This window comes from Petromyzon marinus, chromosome 36, assembly GCF_048934315.1.
Source record: "Petromyzon marinus isolate PM22_M1 ecotype Great Lakes invasive population chromosome 36, UKy_Petmar_22M1.pri1.0, whole genome shotgun sequence".
In the NCBI taxonomy this organism is placed as follows: Eukaryota; Metazoa; Chordata; class Hyperoartia; order Petromyzontiformes; family Petromyzontidae; genus Petromyzon; species Petromyzon marinus.
Genome location: NC_133702.1, coordinates 11,193,125 through 11,208,777, shown reverse-complemented (window position 1 = coordinate 11,208,777; position 15,653 = coordinate 11,193,125). Strand labels below are relative to the sequence as shown.

The window sequence follows — 15,653 nt, the reverse complement described above, 5'->3', positions numbered from 1 at the left end:
GACGGACGAGTTCATCCATTGTCGGAACAGAGGAGGGGGAGAGAGACAGCTGCGAGGCGCTATTATACTCCATGTTGTAAACCATACCATTAACCGTGGTGTGAGAGGTATTAAGAGTCAATGCCAGCGAAAGAGCTGCGGTCTGAAGGTCATCATAAAATACAATTAATTAAGAACATAAATGGTTTAAAACATCTTTCCAATGGTTACTAAGCCAGAATCCATCTTCTCGGTTAAAATTGTCTCTGTGCTTGTATATGTGAATGGCCTCATGAACGAATCTCTCGCTGAATTCAGACACGTCTATCTGGTGACTTCTGATTTACTCTTGTAAATTAACTGTAAACCATGTAGTTGTACAGCGATGGCGTTAAAAGAGCAATTATCTATTTGTATTTTGATTTAAAGCTTTCGTGACTGCAGTCATTCATATTCTTAGCTCTTTCGGTAAAGTCACGTGACTTTACCGAAAGAGCTAAGAATATATATTTGTAATTAAAGAATTCAAATTTTCTTGTGGTTTTCACACCTGATGATTGCTTGTGTTGCAGTCGAAACGTCGTGATAATTTTATTGTTTTATGTTTGTATTACTTTATTGTTTCCCTTCTACGTGACTTTACCGAAAGAACCAAGAATATAAAGAAGCACACCGTTTAAAAATAAATGTATGCAAACCAACACACCTGAAGACGACCGTTTGTGTTATGGTCGAAACGTCGTGAGAATTTTGTATTGTTTTATATATACTTTATTATTTTGTTGTTTCCCTTCAACGTGACTTTACCGAAAGAACTAAGAATATAAAGAAGCACACTTTACTTTACGCGTTTCCCCTATGTGTGTAATGGGGAACACCTGAAATTTAAAAACATACCCCGTATAAGGCGTAAACCGCCTCCAGTCGTGAACGCTATTGGTCCAACCGCACCGCGTGACCGGCGGCACGACCAAACCGCGTATTTGAAAATGTAATACGGATTAACAAAACCCACGTTCGGTTGGCTCAATGGGCGGCACGTGACGCGCGGAGGCGGCTGCGATTGGCTGTGGCGCGCGCGGAAAGAAAGCGGCCGAGAGGCCGAGCGAGAGGGGACCGCGAGCAGTGGGGACTGCGGGCCGCGTGAGTGCCGGGCCCTGGGTCCGTGAGACCGCCTTGTGGGCTTGGGATCTGGGTGAGTGCTGGGCCTTGGGTCTCGGTTACCGCCTTGTGGCATTGGGTTCTGGGTGAATGCCGGGCCCTGGGTCTCAGTGACCATCGTGTGGAGTTGGGGTCTGGGTGAGCGTGGGCCCTGGGTCTCAGTAACCATCGTGTGGGGTTGGGATCTGGGTGAGCGTGGGCCCTGGGTCTCAGTGACCATCGTGTGGCGTTGGGCTCTGGGTGAGCGTGGGCCCTGGGTCTCAGTGACCATCGTGTGGGGTTGGGATCTGGGTGAGCGTGGGCCCTGGGTCTCAGTGACCATCGTGTGGGGTTGGGATCTGGGTGAGCGTGGGCCCTGGGTTTCGGTGACCGCCGTGTGGGGTTGGGATCTGGGTGAGCGTGGGCCCTGGGTCCCAGTGACCATCGTGTGGAGTTGGGATCTGTGTGAGCGTGGGCCCTGGGTCTCGGTGACTGCCTTGTGGGTTTGGGATCTGGGTGAGCGTGGGCCCTGGGTCTCGGTGACCGCCGTGTGGGGTTGGGATTTGGGTGAGCGTGGGCCCTGGGTCTCGGTGACCGCCTTGTGGCGTTGGAATCCCAGTGAGCAAAGTCTGGGCTTGGTGAGCCATGCTGTGGTGTGTGAACTGAGTGAGTTTTCTGAGACTTGTGAGTGTTGTGCTATGTGTGTGGGAACCGGTGTTTTAAGTGCGCCGTCTGGACATCTGTCGGAAAAAAAACCTTCATTGATCATCGGATTCCTCCGGTACAGTACAAAGATTCTGTTGTTTGTGGCGTCTCTTGAAGGCGTGCGTGACGGGCGGGGAACCGTGGTCGCCATGAGCGAGCTCAAGGAGTGCCCGCTGGAGTTCCACGATTTCCGCGCCGTGGAGCACACGCGCCAGTGCCCGCGCTACACGGCCGTGCTGAGCCGCCCGGCCGAGGACGGCGTGGGTCCCGAGGAGCTGGACACGCTGCAGCTCGAGCTCGAGACTCTGCTTGCAGCGGCGTCACGCCGCCTGCGTAACCTCGAGACGGAGATCCAGGTGTGGTGGTGGTGGTGGGCTTTGAGGGTGGTCGGTGGTGGTGGAGGTGATGGGGTGGAACTTGGCTGGGGAGCGAGAGATGGGATGAGCAGAGGAGGAGGAGGAGATCCCAGGCGAGGAGAGAGTGGAGGGGTGAGCGGAGTGATTGGATGAGCGGAGGAGAGATCCAGGTGAGGAGAGGGTTGAGAGTTCAGGGGTCAGAAGAATAGAAATCCAGCAGTGGGATAGGATATGTGAAGGGAGAGATCCCAAGTAAGGAGAGAGGAGGGGGAGAGTGGAGGGGTGAGGGGAGCTACTAACGGACTGAGACCCCGGTGAATAAAGGGTAAGCAGAGACATGGGGTGAGCAGACGACAGATGGGAGTGAGGAGAGGGGTGTGATCAGATGAGGGGATGATGATGAGTGAGCTGGTGGTCCAAATGAGGTGCAGGTGAGGGCATGAGAGACCCAGGTGATGAGGGGTCGCGAGGCGCGGCTGGTTAAGGGGATCTTTCACGCGTGTTTGAGCCACGAATGCATTTGCATACCTGTCAACCCATACGGTTTACCTGTATTCTTGTACAGGGAGTCTTCAGGTCCATACGGCGTACAGCCGTTTCAATACGGGCATTTTTTGTTTGTCGATTTGTTTGTGTATCTCCCTTGTGATGAGACTGTAGGATGAACGTTGAGATTTATAAGGGCATGGGGTGACCAATAAGGGCTGAATTGGTCTGTAATGAGGTAGGCATTTTTCGATTTAAAGCTTTCGTGACTGCAAGGATTCATCTTCTTTGGTTCTTTCGGTAAAGTCACGTAGAATGAGAATAAAATAATAAAGCGCTGTCCTCCAGACAGTCTCGTCCCTTCAGCTGATGAAAGCCGCTTGTGTTGTGGCCGAAACGTCGTGAGAATTTTATTGTGTTATTTTATTAATTTATTATTTTATTCTCATTCTACGTGACTTTACCGAAAGAACCAAAGAAGAGGTAGGCATTCTTAAGGGCTTTAAAGGTATGGCACCATGACCATGACCCCTCCCTTGCCCTTGCCCCTCTGTTGTGGTGCCGCACAGATCCTGACCGACTGGCAGGATCGTAAGGGTGATAAGAAGTTCACGAAGGCGGCCGAGCATGTGGCGTCCTCGACAGGCAAGCACGGAGGCAGCAAACCCAAGAAACAGAAGCCGGACAGCAAGGGGGGCCATGGGTGAGTGTTTGGGGGGGGGACCTTACTGCCAGCCAGCCGGTCTTCGAAACTACACACAATAATCATACCTGTCAACCCATACCGTTTACCCTTATTCTTGTACAGGAAAATTGAGTTTTGAGTTCCATACAGCGTACAGCCGTTTCAATATGGACAAAAAAAAGTGCCTTCGTTTGTGTTTCTCCCTTGTGATGGGACTTTGTAGGATGAACGTTGAGATTTATAAGGGCACGAGTTGACCAATACATTATGAATTGGTATGTAATAAGGTAGGCACTCATAAGGGGTTGACGCCATCTCGCTTGCGAGCGCGTGTGTGTCTCCTACCAAACGCGACTTCACGGGCGCGGTGGGTGACCTCGCTTGTGTTAGCACGAGTAGAAAATGTAATAGATCTGAAAACCCCAAAAGAGATGTGAAATTGTCTTTAAATATCCCAAAATCCAAATTGTTTTCATCCACAACTTATCCCCTAGATTTTACTCGTGTTTTGCGGCACTTTCTTGAAGTTTCTGACCCAGGTTTTCCTTGACAACCTCTCAATGCCTCCAGTGTACACGTACAGTCTGTTGTCCTGTTAAGCGTGTTGTTATCATAACGCTAATTGGATATAACGCCATGAATATGTTAGGGAACACATTTTTTTGTTGTGCCGCGGATGTGAATTGGATATAACGTGATCGAGAGAATGGAACTACGTCACGCGAGGAGGAGTAAGCAGCTGTTCAGCTGCTTCATCGTAGCGTGATCACACAAGGCATTGGGATGCTTCTAGATGCTACCCACGTGCCTCAATCTTTGTTTGGCCTGCATACGCATCTCACGTGTTATTGTTGACTGCTTTACGCCCTATATTGTATATTTATTATGACGCGATTTTCCCATAACGCGGTGCTCTTCAGGAACGGAACTACCGTGTTATAGGGGAACAGAACAGACTGTCCAGCCCATTTTTCCACTGCTGGCTGAGGGCCTCCTCACTCCACACGGGTTGTGGGGGTAATTTGACCATACTTCCCCATGCTGGCCAGTGCTGTTTGGTGGAGGCGCAGGGAGCATCGTAGAAGTTCGGTACAACAATCGGCTTTTCTGATCTTTCCCTCTGTTCGGTGGCCTGGTTTTAAACATCATCTGCATTTATCTGAATAAATATTATCTTCCCGTCGATTCCTTCGAACGCCGCTTGGCCAGAGATGGATGTACAAATCTCATTCAAAGTTTTTGACCAGAAATTGGCCTGCACGTGCTCGCACCTCAGACAAAATACGCCCTTCAAAGTAGTTTGTTTCATTCAACACCGCGAGGATGTTTTTGGGAACACAAAGTCACCGGAAATGTGGGACGAGCCTGGCTCAACCTCTGGCTCCCCTCGGAGGTTCGGCCTTCCGTCGTTTGCTGACGCTAAAGCGGCTGGTGGTGGGGCGGCGTGGTGCCGGTAGCGACGCCGAGACCGTCGGTGCGGGTCGCAGGCATGGCTCGGCGGGGGCCGGGGGCGCCCACGGGACGGGGGGAGGCGGTGGGGGCCATGGGCCCGGGCGGCCCAAGACCAAGAACCTCCAGCCCAAGTTCCAGGAGTACGAGTTCCCAGACGACGTGATGGACGAGCCCCGGGCGCCCAAGAACGACGCGCCCAGCCGGTAGCATGCGCACGGAGCGCGTAGCACGCGCAGCACGGACACGCCCGTGTATGCACCCACGTAGCACGCACATGCGTACTCGCAAGATGCCCGCACGCGTGCACACGCATACGTGCATGCTATGGCGCGCACAAAAATCCACACATTTTAAACCCACACATTTACACACGCCCGAAGCACACGCACACACATGCCAAAATGCACACACACACCAACACACCGGTGTGCTGAACTCGTGACAAATTGGCACGTTTTTGTTTACGTGACAACCCTTACTCATTGGCCGTGTCGGGTGGTGGCAGGTTTAACGACACATTCATATTTACGTGATCTAACCCAAAAAAACCTTTATTATGGATATTGGTCGCAAAAGCCTACCATGTGTTAAACTGATGCACAATTTCACGAACGTATGCGCGCACAAACAAATGTAGGCTCACGCTCACATATACATACATGCACGCACATGCATACTTGGTTTAACACGTAGGCTTTCGCGACCAATATTATTCATAATAAAGGTTTTTGGGTTAGATCGCGTTTATTTATAAATGTGGATTAACTCTTCAACACACCGGTGGGCTGAAGTAGTGAATTATTTGTCTTTTGTCAACGTGACACTTTTCTTTGCTGATTGGCCGTGTCGGGTGGTGGAGGGTTACGACACATTTATAAATAAACGCGATCTAACCCAAAAACCTTTATTATGAATGCATACTTGCACAATTACACACGTACACGGCCATATATGCACGCGTGCGCAAATATGAACGTGTTTGCCGACACACATGCTTACACACGGGGACACCCGTATATACTCTCAAGTGCGCACAACAAAATAAAACGAAGACTCTTTCCCTGTCAACAGACTTTTAGCTCACTGCACTACAAACCCGGTGACCTATGTAACATTGCAACTTGATAAATACTTCAACTCGTTCTGGGCCTCCCCCAGGGCGATCTAGCCTTAAATTGGTTCCTGGTGCCTTGTGTAAGCATCAGCATTGGGGAGACGATAGCAGCCAGGCGTAGTGCTGGCCACCCACCTGTTTGCTTGCTGTATGGTCTTTAATAGGGTGCTCGCTAACAGCACTTGGCCCACCAGTTTGTTAACGCTATACAGGGGAATCTTTGTATTTTGCGCGTGATGCACAGCTTCTGGGCGTCGGTAGAGCCGTACTGTGCCGACATCACGGCCGAGGAGATCCGAGTCCTGGAGGAGCTGCTCAAGGTTCCGGAGGATGAGGCCGAATACTACAAGGTGAACTCTCACCCAGGAGTCGCCCTGGCGGGCGGTCACAGGCGCTACCCCCCCCCCCCATCTCCGTGCGTTGCTCAATGCACGTGTGTGTTGGCTGGACCGTCGTAGGTGCTCGCTAGCAGCACTTGCCCCAGCAGCCTGTTTCGGCTTTAATGGGGGGGGGGGTTCTTATTTTAGCTGGGTCATGTAGCCCATGCCAGCCACCACTTGCCCCAGCAGCTTTCGTTTAGATGGATAGAGGGAGAAATGGGCTGATCTGGTACAGCCGGATGTGGAGCTGAGTGAACTTGCCGCCGACCGATGCCAGCAGTGTCAAGATCGCCCTCTGTGGAGGAGGCTCGTGAAGGATGCCACTGGACACTTGGAGGCAGTCGCCCTCCAGCAATAACAACGGGCAGAGTTCTGGGCCGCTAAAACGTTGCAAGGTAGCGCAGTTGGGAGCACACTTGGTGCCAGTCATGTCAGTCAGCCAATAACACACGGGTCTGTCCTGTGACCTACCAATGATCCTCTGACGCTTTACGTGCAGCTCGCCTTGCATGAGCGCTGTGGTGACATCACTCCTGCTTCGTAGAAAAGGACTGTTATTGGGGTCTCAGGATCTGTGTTGGGATTGTATTTGGGGCTCATATGCATACACGGGGGCGAGAAGTTAACTGCCTCCCCTGGTATACAGATGGTCGTGGGTCCGATCCCGATCCTGACGCCTGTGTCTATGGAGTTTGCATATTCTCCCCGTGGTCGTGTGGATTTTTATCCGAGTCTTCCGGTTTTTCCATCTACATTTAGAAACATGCGTTCAGAGTATTTGGCTGCTATAAATTTCCACATGATTACCCACTTCATTGAGCTATTGTGTGAGGCCAGGTCGTTTCTGAAAAGAGTTATATAGCTTAGTGGGCCTTAGCTGGTAAAATAAAAATACTCTTTGGTTTTTTCGGTAAAGTCACGTAGGTAAAATAAAATAAAACAACTAAATTAAATCACGATGTTTCGGAGGCAACACAAGCTTCCGTCTTCAGGTGGAACAGACACAGCAAAATTCGCTGTATCCACAAATGAACAGCTCTGGAATACCCGAGATTATGTACAGGTTAAGGGTGGGGGGGGAAGAGCCAGGAAGGGACGTGGGTGGGGAGGGGAGGGCTAAGTTAAGCTGCCTTTTGTTATGCTGCAGGGGGTTCGGGGGGAGCGGTGGTGCACTGAAAGAAAGCGGGTAAAACCCACCTTTTGCTATGCTGCATGGGGTTCGGGAGGAGCGGTGGTGCACTGCAAGATAGCGGGTAAAACCCACCTTTTGTTATGCTGCAGGGGGTTCGGGGGGAGCGGTGGTGCACTGCAAGAAAGCGAGTACAACACCCTTTTTACTGCAGGGGGTTCGGGGGGAGGCCGATGGCGTGCTGCACGAGCGCAGGCACCATCCTGGTGTAAACGGAAACAGCTGTATAATTATAACCCAGCTAACGTTTAACTTGGTTGATGACATCTTTCCAAAAGTTGCTCAATTTGAAACCATCCTCTCGGTTGAAGTTGTGTCTATGTTTGTATATTTGGATGGCTTCATGGACAAATCTTTGGTAATAACCGGGAGGTTTGCATAGTACTTTGGTATCAGAGAAATTAATGTCATGATAACCTGCTGTGTTGAAACAATGATCAGGCACGGCCGAAGAATTCGTTCTGCCGTGTTTCAAATCTGATTTGTGCTCACGAATTCGGTCAGAAATATGTCGTTTCTTCTCCCCGATATAGCAGTCACCACAGGTACAACTCAGTTTTGTAAACACCGGGGTACTGGAAGTCAGGAATGACATCCTTTACGGATGGGATAAGATCCCGGATTTTGTGTATTCTATTGAACCGGACCTGGATATTGTGTTTGTTTAGAATTTTGGAAATATTTTTGGTAACGCCTGCTATGTATGGCAGTGTGATGGTTTTGATCGGAGTATCAGGCGGTTGTTTCTGTATGGTGGGAGAAACAGCTTGGCGGATGGTACGGTCAGAGTATCCGTTCCTCTTGAGGGCCAGATGTACATGTTTTAATTCACTGGTCAGGTGGTGTTGGTCAGAAATGCAATGAGCCCTATGGTATAATGTTTTGATGAGAGGGTTCTTTTGAGCCGGGTGGTGGTGGGAATCAGGCTTCAAGTATGAATCTGTGTGGGTGGACTTTCTGTAAACAGAATGACCCAAAGAGCCATCCGTCCTCCTCTCAAACAGAACATCCAAGAATGGCAGCTTGCCATCTTTCTCCACTTCCATAGTGAATTTGATGGATGGGTGTCTGGAATTTATGTGGTCTAGGAAATGGTTCAAAGCTGGGAGGCCATGTGGCCAAATGACGAAAGTGTCATCCGCATATCTCTTCCACAGGGAAGGACGAAGGGTGGATGTCTGGATGGCGTCTGATTCACATTTCTCCATGAAAACATTGGCTATCACTGGTGACAAGGGAGAACCCATCGGGGTATCATTTTGTTTGTAGAAGGTACCATTCTAGGTAAAGTAAGTGTTGGTGAGGCAGTGCCTAACCAGCGCAGGTAATTCAGGGTTCAGTCCATATTGGACCAGATTTTCAATTATTGTTAAGGTGTCAGGCACTGGGACCTTGGTGAACAGCGAGACCACATCAAAGCTGACGAGGATATCGTCAGGAGATAGTACAGTGTCCTTGACGGTAAAGTCACCTACGTGACTTTACTGAAAAAAACAAAGAGTATGAATCCTTGCAGTCACAAAAGCTTCAAATCTAAAATAAAAATATTTAGTTTCATATCAGAGTGTGTGTGGAGTTTGTTGGTATTCTAGTTGGAGCTCATGTAACGTGTTGGGGGCTCATGTCAGTGTGTTTTTGGTGTGTGTGTGTGTGTGTTGGAGCGCAGGTCCCCCCGCTGGGCAAACACTACTGCCAGCGCTGGGCGCAGGAGGACCTGCAGGAGGAGCAGAGGGACGGCTCTCGCCCTGCAAGCGCGGCCGACAGGAAGAAGGGGACCCAAGGCACCCTGGGAAACACAGGTCAGGGATCATTGGCACCAGAAGCGCACATTTTTTAAAGGTGTGTGGCCACAGCCACCGTCGGATTCTCAGTGCGGACGTTTTTCCGGAGCGCGGCAGGAACTGTGCGTGCGTGTGCAGAGGTGGACAACCTGATGCGGCGTAACGATGCGGGGACGCAGAACGAGCAGCCGGAGGACGCGTGCCCCTTTGGGCCGCTCACCCAGCGCCTGGTGCAGGCCCTCGTGGAGGTAATGGCCGGGTCCACCCCTGAGCAATTGGTTGTGCTTCTTGGTTGCCTGCTACCAGAGACGACGTCCACATTGTAAGCAGGCGATTCGGTCGTGCGACCCGATTGCTCGGGCGTGGATGTGCCGTCGACGGCCGTGGGTGCTACGTGCAGGGCAAAAAGCAACGTTCTTCACTGTGGCCCTTCCTGCCGATAGTGTGTTCATCATCATCACCGTCATTTATTGTTTACAGCCAGCAGTGCACCCACATATGGCTCTATCGAAGGGGCATAACGTAGAACGTACTATCACAGTGGTAGCAAATAATTATGAATGTCTGCCGAAAACTGTCATTACATATGCAGAGATGCGTTACGACGACCCCATCGTAAGTCAAAAATATCGCAAGTCGAAGATGGCCTAGCCTACCAAGGAGTCTTAAAGAATGGTGATAATTTAGCAAAACAGCAATTTACAGTACCGTACTGTATAAACTATATACTGTATGTATTTATTCATTACAATGCTATATTGCACAGTAAAATGTAAAGTAAAAAAACAAGGTAAATTCTTAGCCTACCTATATGAGCTGCAATTTAATAGAGTTTTTTTCAGGAAACAATCCTATCTGCTATAAAAACTTTTAACATGCTTTGAAACACAAAAAACACAGAAAAAAATACACGCGCTAACACCGAGACAACTTAACTCCGTCGACCGCTGGTGAGAGTGAGGCATCACCACACAGGGCGGGAGACGCGTACATCCCTGCAGCGTCCCAACGTACAGCATCGTACCTCGTCCTCTGCTGTGTTTGCCTGCCGCGCGAAAGTTAAAATATTTAACAATTTTGTCGTATCGCTATCGCCATCGTAAGATCGAAATGTCGTAAGTCGGAGCATCGTAACTCGGGGACTATCTGTACACATATACATATATATGTATATATATACATATATATGTATATATTATATGTATATATATACACTTGGCTCTTTGCAGAACTCATGGGTACTCTTTGGCTCTTGGCCTTTTACAGGTTGGCCGCCTCTGGTTTTTGGCCTGCCTCCCATGATGCAGTACATCTCATAGTGCCAATGGAGTCAAGACTCATAGTTATTCGCCGGATGGCCACACAAAGTGACAATACAGCAGTGGGTTCTCAAATCCCTAGGGCCGTTTTGAATATTACTCCCTTGTCTGCCTGTGGTTACCGTGGGACGCTGGTTCTCTCAAGTATGCAAAACTTGCCATTTATGGAATTGGTCAAAGGACCTAAAGTAGTAGGACCCTCCTAAACAGAGTCTCAGGATTCGTCAAGGCTTTCCCAGGTAAAAAAAATAAATGGCATTGTTGCTTAGCACACACACAAGGCTCTGCTGGTTGTAACGACGGTGTCCGCCTTGCAGGAGAACATCATCTCACCCATGGAGGAGTCTCCGATCCCGGAACTGGCCAGCAAGGCCAGTGAAGGGGATGGGGCGGCCACATCCCCCCGCAGCCAAGCCAAGCCCTTCAGGTAGACGTGTGTGTGTGTGTGTGAGGATCTGTATCGGTCCATGTTTGTTTGATAGACTGGTTACCAGCAGTGTCAAGATCGGCCTCTGTGGAGGAGACCCGTAAGCAACAATGGCGAGTGGTTAACCTATTTAAACTATTTTTTGTATTTTGGCAGGTAAGGTCCACTGAGCTGTGTAGCTCTTTTGCAGAAGCGACCAGGCCACAAATAAAAGCTCAGCGAAGTGGCTTGTCATGTGGATATTTATAGCAGCCAAATACTCCAGATGCACGTTTGTAAATGTTAGGGAGAAACTGGAGTACCCGGAGAAAAATCCACATGACCACGGGAAAACTCCAAATATACAGCAGGCGTCAGGGTCGTGATAGAACCCACGACCTCCTGTGTACTGAGCGGGGTCGTTAAAATCTCGCCAATGAGTTACTAGTGTGTTTGAGAGTATCTACAACATTTAAAATTACCTTGATCCCCTTGTTTACGTAACAAACCTCACTAATTGGCTGTGCTGGGTGGTGGCAGGTTTAACGACACATTTATATTTACGCGATCTAACCCGAAAAAATTTCTTACAGATAATATTGGTCATGAAAGCCTACGTGTTAAACTAAACATCTCTCTCCGCCAGAACCAACAGTCTGTTCATGTCTATCCCAGGGGACCTTTGCCTTTGTAACGTGCGCCCGCGAGCGCCGTACCCGTGTGCAGGACCTCACGTGTCGGTCGTGCTTTGGGACTTGTGCGTGCGTGTGCGTGCGTGTGCGCGCGTTCGCCCACCTCAGCGTGCCGCACACCAAGTCGCTGGAGGCGCGCATCCGGGAGGAGCTGCTGGCGCAGGGGCTGCTGGACTCGGAGGGCCGCGGCGGGGAGGACTCCGAGGACGAGGTTCTGGCCGAGCTGCGCAAGCGGCAGGCCGAGCTGCGCGCCGTCACCGCGCACAACCGCGCACGCAAGCAGGACCTCCTGCGGTGAGGTCCTGCTTACTCAAATGAGCATTGATGCATTGGTGCTCATCTCAAACTGCTTTTTGTGTTTAGTTTGTTGTCCTTCCCCCCCCCCACACCTCCGATTAGCACGATTGGCTACGTACGGTGCGAAAGAAGTTCAACATACATACATACATCTCCTGCTTACAACTCTGAGCCAGTGGTAGAAATTCCACATTTCAATGGCGGGGACGAGTGTTTGTCCGTAGAACAAACCAACTGTTTGACTTTCCCACAAAGTGGCACCTGTTTTATAGGGCCCTCGGAGGGATAATTGGCCGAGTAAACCCCTGGCGACCTTCCCGTAGTGAGCCGCTCGCTCTACCGCTAAAGCCACCTCACCAGATTGCCCATCCCCACCCGAGCGGATCGATTAATCCCACTGGGACATTTGATGAATTGTCGCAATTTCAGAGTCGTAAATGAATTCATGAATGGTTTTGTTTAACATCGTGGTGAACGGCTCGCGCCTCTCATGATCGCATGGGCAACGTGAACTTAACTGCGTGCGACGTATCATCCGCGCAATCGGACCACGCTCTGTCCGCTGCTGGATGAGAACCTCCCAAAGTCCGTCGCCATCTCTCTCGTGGTGTTTCGCTTTGATGGCCAACGTCGCGCCGGCAATCGGGTTGATTTCATTCCTCTTAGCCCCTGCGGTGGACGTCCTCCCCGGCACATTGCCTCCCTTCCCTGGCAACGTTCTCGGCCGCTTATCGTCGTGCCCAGCTCACGACTCGTCCTGCCCAGGCCCAAGCACTTGTCTTGACGGTCAATGTGATATTTTTTTATTAACCTCCGCTTGTTTGTTCTCTACTGTGTGTGTCGTATATATATTTTGGGAAAAACAGCATTGCACAATTCAATGCACGTGTTACAAGCTTGGGAAACAATTTTTAGTCTGTTAACCCTTACCCATTCCCATGACGTACGTCATCAGTTTTTCTTCCGATTTTGCTCCGATCGACGTACACGTACGTCACGTACGTCATCAAAACGGATTCAAAGTTAAAAGGCCATGCGGGAGGGGCGTGTGTGGCACAGTTTGGCGGCAGCTATCGTAAAGTTACGGTCGCGTCGCTACGGTTCTTCGCCGTGAGTCGCGACGTCTTTATAAAAAGCGGCGCTACTATGACGCCTCTCTAAATAAAATTGATGCCGGGCCGCTTGCGCATTTACGAGATTCGGCGGTGAACGGGGACACCCACACTACGCAGGCGTCTCGGAACGGGGAAGTCTAAGTAATATTCGGATAAATAATAACAATCCTCACAATTACGTTGCGCCTATAACGTAGCTCAAAACGCCGAGTGGCAGCTGTCCAACGTGTGCAGTGCGAACCTGAACACGGCACCGGTCTGCCAGCAGGGGGCGATGTTTCTAGTGGTCGTTCCAATTTAAGTAAAATTTGCAGTGTAACTTTTCTAATCTCGCACTTTTGGACCGACGACTCCAGCGCACATGGCCTACTGCTTTTGTCAAATAACATCACGGGAGACTTCACGTCCCATCGCTAAGCAAGGCTCTTCGTTGCACAGTGACACTCCGATTTACGTTTCCCCCTTTTTACATCATTTCGCAAGCACATCGTCGCTGTGTTAATAACACAGCTACCCGATTTGCGTTGCCTCAACCCCACGCAACTCGCGTCGCCGACAGCATCGTCTGTCCTTACTCGTTATCCGTCGTCCTCTCAGCCTTCACCTGCCCCACCACCGTACTGCTACCCTGTAAACCGCTCCCATTGACGTCGTTTTGATATTCTTCGTCGCAAAATTTACAGGGACGCAATCCCCCGACGTAAACCCAGGGGGGTTGTATTACTCCTTTATTACGGTGAATACACCGGCGGTATTAACCAGGCCAGCCGGGGCGGCTTGAACTGCCAATCCCCGCAACAAGCGGTGAATGCGCCACCGCTGGACACGCGTCTCTCTGTCCCCGAGGTTCGGGTTAGCGTGTACCGTGACGCGTCTTCTCGCGCAGGATGGCGCGGGAGGAGATGCGGCGTCAGGAGCTGCGCGCCCGCGCTCGCGTGGCCGACACGGAGGTGATGGAGGCCTACCGGCGCATCATGGGCGCCCGGCAGAAGAAGCGGACGCCCACCAAGAAGGAGAAGGAGCACGCCTGGAAGGTGCTCAAGGAGAGGGAGAGCATCCTCAAGCTGCTGGACGCGTGAGGACGGCAACGGGTTGGGCGGGGGGAGAGAGGCCATCGCCGCGTCGTCGGCCCTCCGGGGCTCGCGCCTGCACCGTTGTTTCCGGGAGGGGGCGTGGGAGCGACAGCGGCCGCGTGCCGATCCTCGCGTGCGTCGCCGTTCGATTTGACGGGTTGGCGATTCCGTTAAACGGTCAGTTCTCGTCTCGTTTTTAAACGTCTCGTTCTCGCGTTTCCTCCGCTTCGTTTGTACAGTTTTATTTACCCCCCACTCGCCGACACTTGTAACGCGACCGCGTCCTCTGTATAGTTTGCAAGTCGCGACTTCTCGCGCACGATTTAGATAACGTGTGCATCTTGAGAACAGGAATCGATTTGAACCCGATGCACCGTTACACGCCCGGTGGGTAGGGTGCTGGGTAATCGGTTTGCTGCGTTTCCACGACTGCGAAGAAGCCGGCTCATTGGCCCAGGAATGGTCCTGGAGGCCTCTATCATTACATCCCATTCCCTCCTGAGGCCTGGGAGGGAAGAGAGGACAGATAAAAATAATGCAGGCCTGGTGTGTGTTAGGAGTTCCCAAGTAAGTATCTTGATTTATGCTTTTCAGCCGTGTTTTAGATGTGCACGGCCCCGAAACTAACTTCAGCGATGGGCGCGATTCACCACACCTCTCGCTTCCTCGTTGAAGCCGCGATGCCACCGCTGGTTTCCAAGGGCGGGGCCCGGCTGACGGCGTGCAGCTCACAAAGCGAGCCAAGCAGAGGCCCTTGCACGCAGGTCAGCTGGGCCCGGTGAAGCCAACGTGGGAATCCGGCCTGAGCCAAGTTGCCCGGCTCGCTAACAAACCGGCATGCTTCCCAGCGGTAGTGGAAAACACAGCATTGGTATTGGTGTTAAGGGTTTAGAGTCTCGGCTAGTGCTCGCAGCATTAGAAAAGGTCAGGCGTTAACCTCACAGGTAACATCACTAGGAGTTCGGGACAGGGTTAGTGCTGTTTTAGGGGGTTAGGGTATCTGGGTAGTTCTGTGCCGTGTATTGAGGTAGTGGTAGTGTTTTGCAAGAAGGTTTTAGGGTTGTGGTTTTCCGCAGGTGTTAGGCGTTCGGTTGTGGATATTTGGCGAGCCGTCGGGGCCACGCGTGTATCGCCTCGTCCTCCACAAGTAGCGTGTGCGTGCGGTGTGGTCGGTACCTCTGTGTGAGTGGTTTCTACCTTCGTGTATGTGTGTGGTTTGTACTTCACTTTGAGTGTGGTCGCGACCAATGTATGGTTTATAACCGTGTGGTCAGTACCCGGGTGGTTGGTATTTGTGGTCGGTTTGTACTCGTCTGTGTGATTTAGTGTCCGCGAGTGTGGTTGGTTCCTGAGTTTTGGTACCTGGTGTGTGGTTTATGTCAGTGCGGTTCTGTGGTTCTGCTCCACGTGAGTTGCACATGACAAGTTAAAACAAGAGCAATGTTGAGTTGCTGAACACTTAATAAATATTTTTGAAATCCCAA

The 15,653-nt window shown here is 51.0% G+C and overlaps 1 protein-coding gene across 3 annotated transcripts; it reads left to right on the top strand.

Annotated features, from left to right (window-relative positions):
* Positions 1-992: 992 nt before the first annotated feature.
* TADA3 (transcriptional adaptor 3) lies at positions 993-15,653 on the top strand. 3 transcript variants are annotated; one of them, XM_032966399.2, is made up of 10 exons: positions 993-1,174; positions 1,942-2,180; positions 3,236-3,369; positions 4,839-5,006; positions 6,162-6,267; positions 9,153-9,285; positions 9,406-9,515; positions 10,904-11,013; positions 11,793-11,978; positions 13,983-15,653. In XM_032966399.2, the coding sequence occupies exons 2-10, from the start codon at positions 1,974-1,976 to the stop codon at positions 14,173-14,175; spliced, it is 1,347 nt and encodes a 448-aa protein (XP_032822290.2). In that variant the 5' UTR covers positions 993-1,174; positions 1,942-1,973; the 3' UTR covers positions 14,176-15,653. The 3 variants fall into 3 exon arrangements, with proteins under 3 accessions (XP_032822290.2, XP_032822287.2, XP_032822288.2); XM_032966396.2 differs by having other exon boundaries at positions 4,809-5,006; XM_032966397.2 differs by having other exon boundaries at positions 998-1,122; positions 4,809-5,006.